General features: G+C 61.8%; 4 protein-coding genes and 1 pseudogene across 4 annotated transcripts; 2 read left to right on the forward strand and 3 right to left on the reverse strand.

The window, feature by feature from the left end:
* Window positions 1–9257, reverse strand: part of ACA1_142700 — an 18340-nt pseudogene extending 9083 nt beyond the window's left edge.
* Window positions 9258–9630: 373 nt separating this feature from the next.
* On the reverse strand, window positions 9631–10930 carry ACA1_142810 (signal peptidase I, putative; the record flags this gene model as incomplete). Its single annotated transcript, XM_004349605.1, has 4 exons — window positions 9631–9739; window positions 9878–9997; window positions 10464–10610; window positions 10773–10930. 4 exons carry the CDS (start codon window positions 10928–10930, stop codon window positions 9631–9633), a joined length of 534 nt encoding a protein of 177 aa, XP_004349655.1.
* Window positions 10931–11088: 158 nt separating this feature from the next.
* ACA1_142820 (methyltransferase domain containing protein) lies at window positions 11089–12856 on the forward strand (the record flags this gene model as incomplete). The annotated part of the gene is made up of 10 exons (XM_004349606.1): window positions 11089–11277; window positions 11352–11369; window positions 11563–11606; window positions 11702–11777; window positions 11885–12010; window positions 12107–12245; window positions 12312–12346; window positions 12414–12445; window positions 12520–12638; window positions 12720–12856. The coding sequence occupies 10 exons, from the start codon at window positions 11089–11091 to the stop codon at window positions 12854–12856; spliced, it is 915 nt and encodes a 304-aa protein (XP_004349656.1).
* A 155-nt stretch (window positions 12857–13011) lies between these two features.
* On the forward strand, window positions 13012–13230 carry ACA1_142830 (uncharacterized protein; the record flags this gene model as incomplete). Its single annotated transcript, XM_004349607.1, has 1 exon — window positions 13012–13230. One exon carries the CDS (start codon window positions 13012–13014, stop codon window positions 13228–13230), a length of 219 nt encoding a protein of 72 aa, XP_004349657.1.
* Window positions 13231–13373: 143 nt separating this feature from the next.
* On the reverse strand, window positions 13374–15132 carry ACA1_142840 (uncharacterized protein; the record flags this gene model as incomplete). Its single annotated transcript, XM_004349608.1, has 5 exons — window positions 13374–13414; window positions 13488–13649; window positions 13755–13993; window positions 14105–14237; window positions 14349–15132. 5 exons carry the CDS (start codon window positions 15130–15132, stop codon window positions 13374–13376), a joined length of 1359 nt encoding a protein of 452 aa, XP_004349658.1.
* Between the last annotated feature and the right edge of the window lie 2039 nt (window positions 15133–17171).

A 17171-nucleotide genomic window follows, 5' to 3' on the forward strand; every position in this document is an offset into this window, starting at 1 on the left:
CCGCAGCTGCTGCTGTCGGCCACGGCCAGAGCGAGGAGGGCCCGCACGGCGTCGGGGTGGTCGGCGAGGAGCGTGTGGCACAGGGTGGCGTCGGCGGCCAGGTGGCGCGAGAGGGCCTTGACGAAGAGCGCGCGCACGTGGCCCAGCACGAGCGCGTTGCTCAGCGACTCCTTCTTCTCCTCCTCTGCGGTCGCCGCGGCGGGCTTCTTGACGGGGGCGAGGAGCGGGAGGAACTGCAGGAGCTCCGGCCCGACCGCCCGCACGACCTCCGTCACCAGGGCCACTTCGGCCTCGTCGGGTTGCACCACCACCTCGGCCGGGTTCAGCTGCAACAAGCGCAGCGCGGGCGCAGCATTAGGGCGGGGACCCCAAACGAAGCACGTGGGGGATGGGGTGGGGAGAAGACACGTACGGCGCTCTCAGAGTGTCCGTCGGTGGCGATGACCACGAGCTGTTCGTCCTTGGCATGGCGGAGACCCACCACCCAACCGCGCCGCTGGGCGTTGCTGTGCACCTGGACCGACACGCCGGGCAAGGGGCGCGCCTGGTAGCCTGTCTCGCGCGCGCCCATCACAAAAAACCACAGACCACCACGACACGACACGACACGACACGACACGACCAACGACACGACACGACACGACCAACGACACGACCAACGACACGACCAACGACACGACCAACGACACGACCAACGACACGACCAACGACACGACCAACGACACGACCAACGACACGACCAACGACACGACCAACGACACGACCAACGACACGACCAACGACACGACCAACGACACGACCAACGACACGACCAACGACACGACACACAGCGAGAGATCAAAACGCAGTTCGCGTGAGAAATGCAAAGAATGAGAAGAATGTGGGGGTACCGCCAAGGAGGGACAGGTGGGCGACGACGAGGTCGAGCGAGGGGCTGCCGCGGAAGGGCGACAACGACGACGGCAGGGCCAGGAGCTCGAGGGTGCGGGGCAGGTGCTCGCGCAGGGCGTCGAGCGCGAGGGGCGCCAGCACGCGCGCCCACGCCGCCGCGTACGGCCGCAGGTTGGCCGGCGACGACGATGACGATGGGAGGCGGGCCAAGGCGGCCAGCATGGCGCGCCCGATGACCTCGCGCCGGTGCGTGAGTTGCACGTCGCCGGCGGTCGTCGAGGACGAGCTGAGCAGCTGGAAGGAGGGCACGAGGTGCTGCCGCACGAGGCCGCCGCTCAGCCGCGCGCCCACGCCCGCCAGCAGAGCCACCACGGCCTCGCGCGCGCGTCCGCTCTGCGCCGCCTCGGGGTCGATGCAGGGCAGAAGCCCGCCGAGCAGCTCGAGCGCCATCACCTGCGTGAAGGCCGCCTTGCCGTCCTCGCCCTCATCGACGCTTCTCTCAGTGTCGTCGGTGTCGATGCCGCCGAAGCGGAGGAGGAGGCCCAGCCAGCGGTCGTCGGTCAGGTAGCGCTGCACGACGGCCACGTCCGAGAGCGAGTGGAGGAAGATGAGCACGTCGGCCGCGCCCAGGCCGCCCTCGAACTGGTGCGCGTCGGTGAGCCGCGCGAACAGCAGCTCCATGAACTCGGCCACGAGCGTCTCCTGCGCACCGAACAGCGTGGCGCCCGCCTTCTGGTTCTTGTTCTTGTTGCCGGCGCTGCCATTGTCGCCGTTGGCGGGGGCCGGGGTGGCGATGGCCTGGAGGGCGAGGAACTGGAACAGGCTCCACGCGCAGTCGCTCTGCTTGTCGAGCTGCTGCTGGCGCTCCGACGACCCTGCACCGCTGGCGCTGCTCTCCGAGCCCGCCGGCGCGAAGCTGAACTCATCGGGGAAGAGGCTTCTGACGAACGCGCGGTCCGCCTTCCTCTCGGACGCCTCGTCGCCCGAAGTGGCCCCGCCGGCCGACTGCGCACGTCCCCGCAGGCCACAACACACAACACACATACAACACACGACACACGATACGCAGACATGCGTGCGATGAGCTCGGTCCCACGCAGCACCGCTCGCGCATGGTGGGTTGGTGGGTGGGTGGGCAGGGGGCGTACGGGGAAGAGCTCGGTGTGGATGGTGGGACCCACCTCCACGAGCCGCTGACGGCTGCGCGTGGCGTTGCGACTGGCGCGCAGCGATGGCGCCGGGCTGCCGAAGAGGCCGTCGAATGTGAAGTCGGCCTCCTCCTCGTCCTCTTCCACCTGCACAGCGGCCGCCGACTCGGCGGCGGTGGTTGTTGCCGCCGTCGCGTCCATGCTGCGCCGCCTCCTAGGCGTTTGGACGCCGGTGGCGGAGTCGTCGGTGGCGAGCGCCTCGCGGCTGCGGCTGCGGCTGCGACTAAGGCTGCGGGTGCGGCTACGGCTACGGCTGCGGCTACGGCTACGGCTACGGGTGCGGCTGCGGCTGCGTCGCAGCGTCGGCGTGCTGATGCCGTCCACGGCAGCAGCGGCCGCCACCGCCTCTGAGTCGTCCATGAGTTCGGCGTCGAACTGGGCCTGGAGCCGGCGCGCCATCTCTTCATCGTCGATGACCTCCTCGGTGACGTCAGCCGGTTGCGGCGTGGCCGAGGGCACCGAGGGCGCTGATAGCGAGGGCGAGGCCTCCGACGTGCCCACGTTGTCGTTGTCCCGCTCGGGGGTCTTCTCCTTGGCCTCGTCGTCGTCGTCGTCGTCACCGCCGATGGTGGTGGAGGTGGTCTCCTCCTTTTCCTTGCCCTTCTCGTCGGGCTTCTCCTCGACGAGCTGTGGCTGCGGCTTCCGGTGGCCGGCCATGAAGAGGAAGAGCCACTTGAAGATGCCCAGCGAGGCCAGGAACTGGAAATCGCCCTCGGTCTCGAACCGGATGGCGAGGGCGTAGAGCAGCGCGATGGTGACGTGCGGCGCCGACTGCTGGTTCTCCTCGCCGATCGCCAGCAGCCGCCGGTACACCCGGTGCACCTCGTTCGACACCCTCTCCTCCAGCTCCGTCCCGCACGCCTGGCACGCGGGAAATGCCCAGCCATTCCGGTTTGTTGGTCAGCCAGCCGATCAGCGATTCGCGGTACACAGGACACACGCACGACGCGCATTCGGCAGCGCCCATGATGTGCACACAATGCCGGGGGGTGGAGGGGAACAATGGGAGCAGCGTACGGCGAGGTCATGGCTGTAGTGGACGAGAGCCGAGGCGGCGGCGGCGGCGCGCTTGCCCTTCTTCTTGGGGCTGCCGGTGCCGCGGGGGCCGCCGGCGAGAGCGAGGGCGACGTGGGACAGAAGGTCGGGGAGGGCGGCGGTGGCCCGCGCGCACCCGGAGAGCACGCGGTCGAGCGAGGCCAGGCTCTTGGCCCGCTGCTCGGCGCGCCGCCGCCGCACGGCCACCAGCTCGTGGAGCGCGGCGGCCTCCACGTCGGGCGCCTCGATGAAGCTGATCACCGCCTTGGCCGTGCTCTCCCACCCGTACACCCTCGTCTCCCCCGCCATCCCTGCACGTCGCAATCAATTCACAGCGCCAGCCCACCACACGCCGGTGAGTGCATGCCACGCATTCCACAGCTGGCATCGAGTGAAAAAAGGAGATTTGCAAATAATAAGAGAGAGAGAGAGAACGGGTAAAGTACCGCGGGGCAGGTCGTCGCCGTCGTCGTCATCGTCGACGAGGGCGGGGAGGCCGGCCTGCTGCAGCAGCCGGTCCATGCTCCGCCGCAGCGACCGCGACTCGGAAGGAGGCGCGGACAACGTCGCGCCGTTGGCCTCGTCGCCGTCGTCGCGTGCGGCGTGAAGGCCGGGCGGAATTGGAGGAGGGCGTGGGCCTTGGCCAGCACCCCCTCGGCCAGCGGCCGGTACAGGTCCTTGGTGACCTCCGGCTGCGCGCCATCCTCGCCGCTCTTCTTGAGCTCGCGCTCGCCGGAGGCGGTGAGGCTGGAGGCCTGGCGCTGGCGCTGCTGGATGAACCACTTCTTGATCTTGTACCCGTACCGGTAGGCCCGCTTCAGCTCGTCCGACGGCGTCGACTGCTTGGACGTCGCGAACGCCATGGCGTCGCCCACCAGGTGGCAGTGCTTCAGCAGCGCCGCGATCACCCCACGCAGCGCCTGGTCCACTGTACAGGTATGCACACACGGCGGAAGTCAGCGCACACCACATAGCATAGCACACACGCACGCACGCCACGCGCGCGCGCACGCACACACACACACACACACACACGAGAGAGAGAGAGAGAGAGAGGCGTGGAGAACGGACCGGATTGCGAGGAGATCGAGGACAGCTGAAGCGCGCTCGCGCTCAGGTGGGCGCGATTCATCTTGCGATGCAGCTCGGCGCCGGGACCCGCCAGAGCGATGAAGTCCCGCAGGAACTGGGCCTCGTGCTGGTCCTCCGGTGTGCCGTCTCCGCCGCTGGCGTTGGTGGCGGCGGCGGCAGGGGCGAGCTGGAGGCCGGCCTTGAAGAGGGGCGCCGCGAGCCACTCGGCCCAGGCGGCCTCGTCCTTGTGCTGCTCATCGACGCGGCTTGTGACCAGCTTGGTGATGAGCAGCACCAGCGTGCGCTGCAGCTCTGTAAGCCACTTGCGCGGGCGGTAGTAGCTCACCGCCAGGATACTGTCGGTCGACATGCGCGCTATGAGCATAAAACGAAGCAACCGTTCGGGTGTGCGTGCGGTGCGTGCGGTGCTTGTCGTGTGTGCGTGAGCCATACCGGACGCCCCAGTCGACGTTGGACCCGTCGCTGTGGAAGTAGAGCCAGACACATCCGCCGGGGATCACCACGGGCGTCTGCGGCCACCGGTGGAAAGCCCCCGAGTACTGCTCGCCCAGCTGGTTGCAGTGGTCGGGCTCCAGGTGCACCCGCAGGTAGTCGTGCCTGTCGCGCGCGCGCGCGCGCGCACACACACACACACACACACACACACACACACACACACACACACACACACACACACACACGATTTGTGCCGAGTTGAGCCACGACTTGAGAAAAGACAAAAGGAAGGAATTGCGGTTGCGTTGGGGCCGTGTGGACAGTACGTCTCTTCGGTCTTGGTCTGGGGGTCGAAGTAGAGCTCCGTGTAGTCGGCATCGGGCACGATCAGCTCCTTCGTCACGTCCATGTCGTTACTTCACGCCCCGCCGCCGCGCCGCCGCCCCCGCCCCGAATGAAGAAACAAAAGGATGAATGAGTTTGTTTCATCATCGCGCGCGTGGCCACCACCAGCACCAGCATATGACATGTTTTCGCGAGGAGAGAGGGTGGCCCAACCTGTACTGGTGTTGGGTGGTGAACACGGTGAAGCGCTTCTGGGTGATGTTGAGTGCCGAGTCGGTCTCCACGCCCAGCTGCTTCTGCAGGTCGGAGCTGCGCTGCAGGAACCCGAGCAGCTGCTGCACCAGGGCCTCGCCGCTCTCCCCGCCCAGCAGCGGCGGCGCACCCTCCTCCGTGCTGGAGGAGGAGGAGTTGAGGAGCAACAGGAGCGACGAGGCGAGCGCGGGCAGCAGCGCGAGGGCCGAGTCGTTGAGGAGCAGGCCCACGACCTTGCCCACCAGCGGCGGCAGGCCCGCGGCCGCCGACTCGCCCTGCGGCGCGGGCATCAGCGCGGGCACGAGGCCCGACACGTGGGCGACGAGGTCCTCGCAGTGGGCCAGGGCCTGCACGACGTAGGCCGACAGCGTGGCCTCGTTGAGGAGTCCGGATGCCTCGGCGGAGGCGTCCTTCTGCTGCTGCTGGCGGGCGTTGATGACGGAGCAGAAGATGCAGTTCTGCAGGGTGAGCAGGAACCGCACGTAAGCCTGCGTGCCCGCCTGGGCCTGCTCCTGCTCGGTGGTGGTGGTGGTGCCGTCGATGATGTCGGCGACGGCCTTCTGGGCCTGGCGCTTGGAGTAGGTGAAAATGCAGGCCAGCAGGTCGTTCAGCACGTCCTCCTTGCTGCCCTCCTCCTTGGTCTGCCCACCACCGGCGCTTAGGTGGTGCATTGTTCGCATTCGGAGCAGCAGAAGAGGAAGAAGAAGAAGAAGAGCAAAGGAAGAAGAGAAGGAAAAAAGAAAAGATGCCCGCGGGTAGAAGATGATCGCCGCTCATGCTGGGCGGGACCCCGGGGGGGGGTATTGGGGGGGGGTACCTGGAGGAGGCGGTAGAGGGTGCCCACGCTGGAGAAGTAGTCGAGGAGCTGGTCGAGCAGGAACTGGCTGGAGGTCTTGACCTCGTCCGACGTGGTCTGCTTGAGCACGTCGATGAAGATCTCGAACTGGCCCTTGCGCGACGGCACGAAGTAATCCAGCCCGACCGCCAGCGCCTCGCTGCCACCGCCGCCCATCAGCATCCGCGTACGAACCACCGCCACCGCGGGGAGGGAGAGGGAGGGGAGGGCACACCTGCTGAGGGCTTGGATGAGGGCGGCCTGCTGGCGCTCCTCATCGGTGTGGCGCGGGGACTCGTCGAGGATGAAGCCCTTCAGGAGGCCGCCCAGGCTGCTCACCATCGACTCGGGTCCCTCGTTTGTCAGGCCCACGTCGCTGGGGTCGATCCTGGAATTCACGCGTCGACGAAACCGCACACACGCACACGCACACGCACCCAATCATACACGCACGCCCGTGTGAGCGCTGCTTCGAGTCGAGTCGAGTCCCACCAATCCAACCGCCCAATCCGTGTGTGGGGAGCGCGATCGCACCTGCCCAAGTTGAGCTCCCTCAAATTCCGCACGGCTGCGAGAGTACATCCGCCCGGGCGTTAGCGACAGCGATTCGCGGAGGGGAAGGGGAGAGGGACGCACTGAGGCGAACACAGGTGAGCAGCAGCCGGCCGAAGAACTCCTTGCGCTCCTCAGAGGCGTCCTGATGGTGATCATATGACGGCGATGGCGTGGCGTCATGAGTCGCGACCCCCCCCCCGGGGGAGGTTAGGGCCGCCACAAACACCAACAACAACAACAACAACGACAACAAACAACGACGAAAGAAGACCAGCGCGGATGGGGGAGGGGGAAATCGCAGAGGAGGAAGCTAGGGGCACGCACCTCGTGGGCCAGGAGCTGGGCCTTGCTGGCGGTCATGAGCCCGTGGAGGAGCTCGAACGTGGACCGGCTGAGGTCGAGCACGAACGGGAACTGGAGGACCAGCGGCAGGGCGGACTTCTTGTGGCTCACGGCCTCCAGCGCGAACCAGGCGAGCTCGGCGAGGTGCTTGAGCAGCACCACGAGCACCTGGTCCGCCTTCAGGCCCGCCTTGTTCTCCTCGGCCACGAGCCACGCCTGCCACGACCATATATTGGTTGGTTGAGAATACATGTGATCATCGACGATGTAGATCGGGTTGAGTTTGAGCCTCCACTCCTAATAGGGCGGCGAGAGGGCGCGTACGTCGGCTTCGGGCCAGTAGGGCGTGGTCTGGTGGACCGTGCGCCCGGAGACTGCAGCGACGTACGCCTCGGCGAGGTCGTTGCGCAGGGACTCCATCCGGAGCTGTGCCAGCGACTGCGTCACCGCCAGCATCGACTCGCCCTTGCCTGCTCCGCCACACACGACACAAACGACGACACACGGCACACACACGGCACACACACGGCACACACACGACACACACACACAGCATGCAGGCCCTGCGTTCAGCGAATGGGGGCCGAAAGGCGACGGGGCGCGACCACGCACCCTCCTTCTGCATGGTCAGGAGTAGGTTGATGGCAGTCAGGCACTCGGACAGTGACCCCGAGGCCACGGCGAGCTTCACGATGGCCTCCAGCGCTGCGCGTTTGTCACGTGGCGTGGCGTGTAAATATAAAGAGCGATTAATTACCAACATGCTCTCGCATCAAAGGGGGCAAGAACGGCGCATTGCCGCGGCAAGGCGTAAGGCATTAATAAAGGGAGAGGGGGGCGACACCCACCTTTGGTGGAGATGGTGCGGGCGAGGGGGTCCTCGCTGTGAGCAAAGGTGGTGGCCGTGGAGGCCAGGAATTGGCTCACTATCTTGAGGCCCTCCGTGAGAACACCCTGGCGCGGCCGCAGCTGCGCGTCCGATTCGCCGGCCGCACTGTGTGTCGTGTGTCGTGTTGTGGCAATTGAGGCGCGTCGTGAGAAGGGTGGCGGCCCACGCAATGTGGCGTCAAATCAGGTAATAAATGAAACACGTTTGGCAAACGGAGAAACGTGTACGTGGCCTGGAGGTAGGCGATGAAGCTCTCGTTCAACGCGAGCGGGTAGAGCTGCTTGAGCGCGTCCGACAAGATGTCCATGATCGTGACGCACAGCGCCGGGTTGCTCTATTGGCACATCGACGCATGCAGGGATGGATGCATGGGGATGGGATGCATGGGGAGGATGAGAGATCACCGCCAAGACCAAAACGAACAGAGAACAGGCGAGCGGGCCAGCCGGAGAGGTGCGAGGAGCGGGGCGGCGTACGGTGGTGGTGTGCTGGAGGAGAGCGACGACGACCTTGATGGCCGTGGTGAGGCTCACCCGCACGCCGGTGGGCAGGAGCGACGCCGATGCTCCCCCCACTTTGGCCAGGACGTCGTCGAGCTTGCTGAACTTGGACTCCTGGGCGTGGTCGGTCTTGCCCTCGATCTTGTCGAACTCGTCCTCGAGGAGGGCCATGCGGCGCTCCATGACGATGTCCTTGAGCAGCTTGGTGCACCCCGACTGCTCCTGCAAGTCTTGCACGAGCTGCCCTAGCCGGTTGGCCCTGCCCACATGACCGCACACAGCGCACACGCACGCACGCAGCACAAAATGCAACACAAGGAAGACAAGCAGCAATTTAGTTTTCTCATAACCGGCTCTTCTCTATCTTACTTTTTTTCTTATTTTAATTCACTAGAATGCTTGATGAAATATGCGAAAACTGATTAATTATTAATATTTGTTTATTCACAGCTTGGCGGGCAGCGAGGGCCGTACCTCTCGGGAGCCGAGGAGCCGCTGAGCTTGGCGGCGGCGTAGCTGCGCCACCACTTCTTCGTCCCCACCTCGTAGTTCTGCGGCGGTCCCCGTGGAGACCAGCAGCAGCAGCGGTGGTGGTGGTGCTGCTGAGTAAGTAGCGCGTGGGTTGGGTTTGGTGGTGGGGGGGGGGTATGCAGAACGTTACCTGGTCGGCGTCGGGGAGGTCGTGGAAGTAGTCGTGGGCGTCGGCGACGGAGCCCTTGGGCGCCGCCCTCGCGTAGCTTGCTGACGTCGCTGTTGAAGTGGCGGTAGGTGCCGTTCGAGATGAGGTGCGTGACCACGGCCTCATTGTCGAGCACGTGGAACAGCAGGTCCTCTCCGTTCAGTTCCCTCTGCCCCTGTGTCGACGAGGCCTGCCCCATGGTCGGTAACTTCTCCCTTTGCTTTCTGGCTTCTTCCGGTTGTGTGGCAACGCGCGCTCGCTGAGGGAGGTAAGGTGCTCACTACTCGATATCTTCTTCTTCTTGTGGTGGTGGTGGAGGGGAGAAGAAGAATGCGTCAAGGCCACAAGCGCACCGGTGGGCGGGTGAGTGTGTTCTCGTCAAAGAGAACCCCGGCCTGTGGGTCACGGCCAAGTCCACCCCCCGCGTGTTTTTTTCCGTGTTTCCTTTTCAGTGATCGTCATTTTCTTGTCTTCCCCAAAGAGCAGCGCCACAGGTCTGATTGACAACCGCGAGGATGTGCGGTGGTGCGCAGCCATGATGATGATGGTGATGGTGATGATGCCGAGGACGATCACTCGCGGTTGGACAGGACGAAGAGTCCAAGCACGCCGATGAGCAGGAACTTGAGGTACGGGTAGTCGTTCATGACGATGGTCACCATCCCGACGTAGGGCAGGAACCTGATGCAGGAGAATGGTGGTGAGCATGGAGGGCAGCCCCAAGGAAATGAAGGAACCGCCGAGGCGTGGTGGCCAACCAGCAAACAACAAACCAACAAACCAACAAACCCAATCGGGTGCAGAGTGGTTGGTGCGTACCCCTTGGCTCTGCCGATGATGTGGCGCTCGTTGAGCCACAGCTGGCCAGGCGGGTAGAGCCCACGGTCGTCCACCGGGTTGTTGTCACCCTTCGTGAGCAGATCGACCTCCCCGTCCGGCCTGAGTGTGTTGGAGGCGGGGGGGGGGAGGAAGTGAGAGAAGGCCACGTGCGGCAGAGAGACCAGCCATCCGTCGCTAAGGCGCGCCGCGGCGTGATGGGGATTGAGCCCCCAGAGCGCAGCGGGCGCCACACGCAATCCCGCAATTCCAGCAATGCAACGCGTGCGCTGGTGGGGTCGGCGAGTGGCGAGTGGCGAGTGGCGAGTGGCGAGTGGCGAGTGGCGAGTGGCGAGTGGCGAGTGGCGAGTGGCGAGTGGCGAGTGGCGAGTGGCGAGTGGCGAGTGGCGAGTGGCGAGTGGCGAGTGGCGAGTGGCGAGTGGCGAGTGGCGAGTGGCGAGTGGCGAGTGGCGAGTGGCGAGTGGCGAGTGGCGAGTGGCGAGTGGCGAGTGGCGAGTGGCGAGTGGCGAGTGGCGAGTGGCGAGTGGCGAGTGGCGAGTGGCGAGTGGCGAGTGGCGAGTGTGCGCACCGTTCGTGTACTTTGAGTACTCGATGGACGATTGGTATGTCCCGCCCGTCCAGCTTGAAGACCACGATCTCGCCCACCCGAATGGGAGACTCGGACATGTAGAGGAAGAGAAGGTCGCCGCGATGGAACGCTGGCTCCATGCTTCCGCTGCACGTGGTGGCGAGGTGGAGAGGTGACACAGAACTGCGAGGTGAACAGCAACTACACGGGCGCAGAATTGAAAACAGAGAGCGCCACACCCACGCACGGTGTGCGCAGAGGCTCCACTGCCCCCAGAATTGAAATGAGAGATGGGGGTGGAGGAGTTACCTGAGAACAACGACAATGGGGCTTTCGCTTCCGGTCACAACCATGAGAGTCTTCCATATCATGAGCGCCGATGACACGATGAGGCCGAATGAAATGACCTGGAGCAAAATCTGTCGCGCACGCATGCGCTTCAAATTGGCAAACATGTCGCCAAACATTCTCTTGAACAGCTCAGCCGGCAATGGAGATGGACACAAGATTGGTGACGCGGGTGTGAACCGAGAAAATGGTGTGGGAAATGTGCATGAAAATAGGCTGCACTAAAAATGAAAATGAAAATAAAAGAGAAAATCAACAGCTCAAAACAAAAAACACAATGGAGGAGGGACGGACGGAAGTTATACGAAATGATCGGGTGAAGGCGGGTGGTAAGGTGGTAAATAGCGGCAGGAAAGTGCAGACGATTGCCGAAGACGAAGATGAAGATCGGAGTGTGCCCAAATACGTGGCCCGCTACGCCCCTTACACGCTTGGCTTCTACGGCTACATCCCTGCCGACGCCCCTGTACCTTTCCACCTTTGTCCTCTGCATTTTGCTGCGACTTGTATTACCATGTGACTTATTAATCATCTTACCAGGAGTTGCCGGCCTACAAGGTACGTACCTCACCTTCTTTCTCAGTGGGCCGTGAAGCAAACCATTTCTATACTCTGTGGCGGCACGTCCATGGTTTCGTCAGGTTGGTACGTGTAGGCACAGTCCTTTGGTGGCGCTTTCGTATCCACCCATTGCGCGCTCACACGGCCCGGTGCCTCCTCCCTCCATCTGTGCGATGTTGATATAACAGAGCAATACGACAAGAAGGCTGCTTCCTACTGGCACGGGTTCTACCAGTACCGCCTCCGCAGCCCTCGTCTTCATGCGCTCTTGTTGAGTAGTCGTGCCTCCCCTTAATTAATGCCACCAACTGGCGCGGCACCACCCATAGGAACAACAAGGCCAACTTCTTCAAGGATCGGCACTGGCTCACGCGAGAGTTTCCTGCGCTGGCCGACAAGGAAGGAGTGCGTATAGGGGAGCCCTCCTCACTATCGTTGCGTGTGTGTCGTGTGTGTGTGTGCTGCGTGTGTTGTGTGTGTGTGTTGTGCCGACATCATAGCTATGGTGCCAGGGGCAGAAGGTGGTGGTCGAGCTGGGGTGCGGGGTCGGAAACACGATATTCCCTCTGCTCAAGGAGAACGCGCACCTGTTCTTCTACGGGCTCGATTTCGCGCCGTCTGCCATAGAGCTCGTCAAGGTACCCATCCATTCACCCTGACAACCCGTCAGCCGGCCTGATTTCTGTTTGTCGGCCGACATGCACTTAGGAGCAAATGCGCGTTTGTTTGTCCAGAGCAATCCCGAGTACGATGAATCGAGATGTCAGGCGTTCGTCTGCGACATCACGGAGGACTCCGCTTGGCCGAGTCAGATCAAAGACAACTCTGTTGACTTGGTCACCATGATCTTCGTTTTGTCCGCCATCTCACCAGGTATGGCCATTGTTCTGCTTGCTTACGTTACATTGGGTTTCGTTATTCATTTGTTGGTTTGTTCAGAGAGAATGGCCAACGTCGTCCGCAACATCGCACGCGTAAGCTCTCCACCCAGCCCCTTCAGCAGGATTGGTTACATGTCTCATCACTTTCTCTTCGTTCTAGATTCTCAAACCTGGAGGCGTGGTCCTGTTTAGGTGCGCGCTTTTGCAGCTGAGGCGTCTGTGGTTTCTCATCGTCTCACACCCGCCACCGCGGTATCGTCAATTAGGGACTACGCCGTTGGCGACATGGCCCAAAAGCGCTTCGAGAAGGTGGAGGGGCAAAAGAAACTGGGCCTCAACTTCCACGTGCGAGGGGACGGCACACGAGCCTACTACTTCTCCAAGGGTGCGTCTGGCCAGACACTGTGCTAACCCGTGTTCACTCTCGCTGCGCTCACTGACGCGTTTGTGCCTGTGTGCGTTTTAGAGTTCACGGCCGAACTATGGGGTGAGATGGGGTTCGCCCTCGACGAAAACGACTACTGCCAACGGGTGGTGACCAACAGGAAGCAGCAGGTGGACCTCAACCGCCTCTTCCTGCAGGGCAAATACCGCAAACAGTGAGTCTGGTTTGTTCCTTTTCGCAAAACACTTTTCGCAAGCCCAAACTTTGTTGTTTCTTTTCTTCCCGCCAAAAAAGTGTTTCGCGCCAAAAATCAAATCCAACAGCAAGCGCACAAGAGCCTCCGTGAAGACCACAAGCAGCACAATCCCTCACCATGGCGCTGGTCGAAGATCCGAAGGTAATCTTGACGCGTGCTACTGACAAGATCGCACTCGACGACCAAATTACGGTGGAGCAGTACCTGCAGCAGGTGTGCGACGTCTGCATCGAGCTTCTCGCCCAGCACACGGAGCGAAGGATCGAGGATTTCCGACGAGAGGCGGCCCTCACCAAGGCGGCGTTGGAGAAGAAGCTGAAGGCCACCCACTTCTGAATGCGACCGGCCGGCCCTTTTTTTGTAAGTAGTAAATCAATCATTCCCACCTTGCCCCCTTTATTGTGCTTCTTGTAGTCCAGGCCTGCGGCCAGCCGGTGCGTTGCCCTGGGTCTCTGCGCTCGTCTCTCTCCCAAACCGCCCTAGTAGCTGGCCCCGCTGCTGGTGCCGCTAGTTCCGCTCCCTGGGTGAAGGAATAATGAAAGGTGGCGATGAACAGCCGAGCTCGCCGAGTCCGCGACAGGGCGGGTGCGTACCGAGGGAGGTGCTGCCCATTGACCTCTGCTTCAGCTCCTCCACCCTCAGCTCGCTCTGTCTTTGGATCTCCTCGGCGAACTTCTGCGCCTTCCGAGCCTTCCTGATGGCCTTCTTGCGGACGTGGATCGAGTCGTTGCGCAACTCAGCCGCCTTCGTCTTGTCTGATCCACCCGCGCCACGTTAGACAGAAGGTAAGAGGCCCTCGGTCTTCCCCAATCACTTCACTGAGTCAAGGGCCACTCAAAAAGGGGGGTTCGGCCGCGAACCTGTGGTGGCGTTCGACTCGCGCTGGAGGGCCTCGGCCCGGTCGAGGAGCTCTTGGGCGCGCAGCCGGGTGGCCCCGTACAGTTCCCAGATGTCGCGCTGCAGGGGCAGGCCTCGCTGGATCTGGTAGAGCTTGTCGTCGATGGCGCGCTTCATCTGGCCCGCCAGCTCCTGCGCTGCCATCGCCTTTTGGAGCGCCTTCTGCCGGCTCTTGTTGGCCTTCAGGTACAGCTCCGCCGCCCTGCATCAGGCCATCAACCCCCCCCCCGGTGTGGTGAGTATCGCACTCATCACTCGATTTCCCAGATGCTGGTGGTGATGGTGGGTGGTGGGTGGTGAAGAGGCCGCGCACCTGCTGGGCGGCGCGTTCTTGGCCTCGTTGCTTATCCGCTCCGCCTTGACCAGGAGCCTGTTGGCATCGTCCATCTTCCTCCCGTACCGCTCCCACTCCGTCATCCCTGCCCCGTAAGCCTTGCTGAAGCGCGCTGCACACACACACACACAACACGAAGGGTGAGGCACCACTTCGTCGACTGGTGGAGAGCACACTGGGCACTCACTGTCAGCTGGGCGGGCGGGCGGGCGGGCGGGCGTACCAGGCAGGTAGGTGCTGTACTTCTTGCCCAGGGAGCTGGTCATGTGGACGGCGCTGTCCTTGAGCTCGCCGGCCTTGAGCACGAGGGCCTCGCTCATCTCCTTGGCCGCGTGCTGCAGGCGCTGGTCGGCCTCCGACGCCGGCCTGGCGGCTGCCCCCGTGGTCGACGACCAGGTCGGCAGCAGGGAGCGCAGCCCGGTCGCGGTCGCACGGGCCGGGTGGGCCATGACGCCGGTGGTCTTCAGGTCCTTCTCGTCGATGACCTCGATCCGGTCGGCCCCGAGGGCGCCGGCGCCGCCCTTCTCGCGCTGCTTCTCCTCGAGGTAGAGCTCCTGCCGCTTCCGCTCTCGCTCCCGGTCGAGCTCCTCCAGCGACTTGTAGCCCGCGCCGACCATGCCGCCGCCCGTACTGCCCTGCTGCTGCTGCTGCTGCTGCTGCTGCTGCTGCCTCTCGTCGAAGATCTCGATCCGGCCAGCCCCGGCGCCGCCCTTCTCGCGCTGGCGCTCCTCAAGGTAGAGCTCCTGCCGCTTCCGCTCTCGCTCGCGGTCGAGCTCGTCCAGGGAGCGATAGCCGCCGCCGCCTTCGCTCACGATCTCCTCGCGCCTCCGCTCGAGGGTGAACTCCTCGATGATGGCCTGGCCTCCTCCGGTCGCTCTGCTCATGTCCGACTGCGCGGTGGTGACGGTGATGGGCTGCTTGGGCGGTAGTGTGGTGGTGGTGGTGGTGGTGATGGGTGGCTGCTGGCCTGCCTGAAGGGTTTGCTGAACCTGCTGGATGGTGTCCATGCGTACGGGGAGTGTGGCCGTGCGCCGGCTCTCCCGCTTTTATAGCCGAGGCCAAGGAGGGGGGGGTCGATTGAAAGCGAATGCACTCACCGCCCAGCGAGCGACGGCCGAGTAGCGGACGAAAATCGCACCGCTGCCTGCCCCAACGTCGCTGGCGATGGCAGGCGCTAGACGACCTTTGCACCTCAATTTCTTTGGCCACACGCCAGGCGCCATTCTTCGCAAATTGCCCCGACGGGCAAAGAAAGTGAGGGGACACTGCCACGAGAAGACCAGCCGCGCTGTAACCAACGCAAGGCACCGTGGTTGGTCGCCAGCAGCACAGACAACTTGCCGCTTCTCTCCCTCTCCTTTAGCAAGGGTGGGGCACACTTGAAAATTCATCTGGTTTTCATTTTTTCAGTAAAATCTAGCTCTTTCTGCTCTTGTTCGCTCAGTTTTCAGCCAAGTCCAAATAAAACATTGTTTTTGATGATATTCTTGCATTCTTGCCATTCCTGGCACAATCAATGGGGCAGAGGGGCAAGCCACCAACAGGGCAGAGGGGGGGAAAGGCAAAGCATGTAAAATTTTGTGGGAAGGTGAACCTTCCAACACACATTTGGGAGGGTACAAAATTTTGGATGGGCATAAAGTGGGGGGCCCCACTTTAGTTGGTGACAGGGACAAAAGGGTCAAGTCTGTCCTCCAAGCTGCTTCACAGGTTGGACAGACCTCTGGCTTCTTGAGGTTCTTGACATTACACTTACCATACAACATCTAAAAATACAATAATCAGTTACTCATTAAATAAAAAGGCAAAAGGGGTGGTACTGTGTAGATGAAGTAGGTCTTGCTTAACACAGGAAGATGGGGTGCAACCTCCTCTGCTGCCTTGATGTTCAATCTCCTCAAAATGGGCAAATTTTTTGCTCCTTGCAGCACAAAGTGCTCTTTTTCTTCTTCTTCTTCTGTTCATTGGTGTAGGTTCTAGGGTGTTTAGCTGTGTGCCCCCCCTCTCCATCTTGCTCATAAAACTACCAATGCACATTGGAATTTGTATTTGTCAACTTGATGAACACTGAACAGAAACAGAGATGTACATACCAAGGTCACCTTCAGACAGGGCCAGCATCTTGGCTGCATGATGACATTTGTCCTCCATGTGGCCTTGTTTGTAGTTGTGGACCTCTGGCTCCTCCACCTCATCCTCAATTGGTTGATCATACCTCCCCTCCTTGCCTTCTCCTCCTCACTCCTCTCCTCTCATTGTCACACCTCCCCTCCTTGTGCTTCTCCTCCCTAGTTGTGGAAACGCCCTGTTTAGCTGCAAGAGCATTGAGTAACTGAAGAGATGCCTGCTTGTTGGCACCAACTTGCTTGCTGAAAGCTTGCTGGAGAGCATTGATCACATTCTTCATCACCCCACAGGTGCTGGTTCTTGCAAGGGCAATCATGGTCTCACAGCTCACCCCATCACTACCTCCTTGATGGTCATCTCTTCTGCCTACAGACCTGGGTCAGACTTGTTCAGTCTCACGCCTCTCCTGATGTTCAATGCTTCAACTTTGCTCCTGGTCTGTGGGTTGCTGTGTGTGCTGATTCAGATGAGGACACCCAGGACTTTGGATTGGAAGGATCATCAGTGTCCTTTGAAAGAGGCTCAACAGCCACTGGTGAATGGGCGCTGGGCTGACCATGGCACTGAGGGAACTGTCCCAATGGGGTCTGTTCTGGCATGTGGCTTCACCTTCCATCCAAACACTGGAGTCCCACCAGTGACACTCCAAGAGATCTTCAGACACCTGTAAAATAAAAACTTGTCCTTCCTCCTGTGTACACTTCCTTGAAACCATTTTGTGTTTTATGTACACCACTTTTTTATTTTGTTGAAAAGTGCCACTGTCACTTTTTAATGAGCACTGTGTTTTTATCTTTATGCCTGAAATTGTGGCACCACAATTTCATACCCTCCCAAATACCACATCAGACCTCCTGGCCATCCCTAGCCAACTCAAGCAGCTATCCATGTTGGGGCTACTTAGCATGCAGCTACAGGC

This window comes from Acanthamoeba castellanii (genome assembly GCF_000313135.1).
Source record: "Acanthamoeba castellanii str. Neff unplaced genomic scaffold scf7180000084708, whole genome shotgun sequence".
NCBI lineage: Eukaryota > Discosea > Longamoebia > Acanthamoebidae > Acanthamoeba > Acanthamoeba castellanii.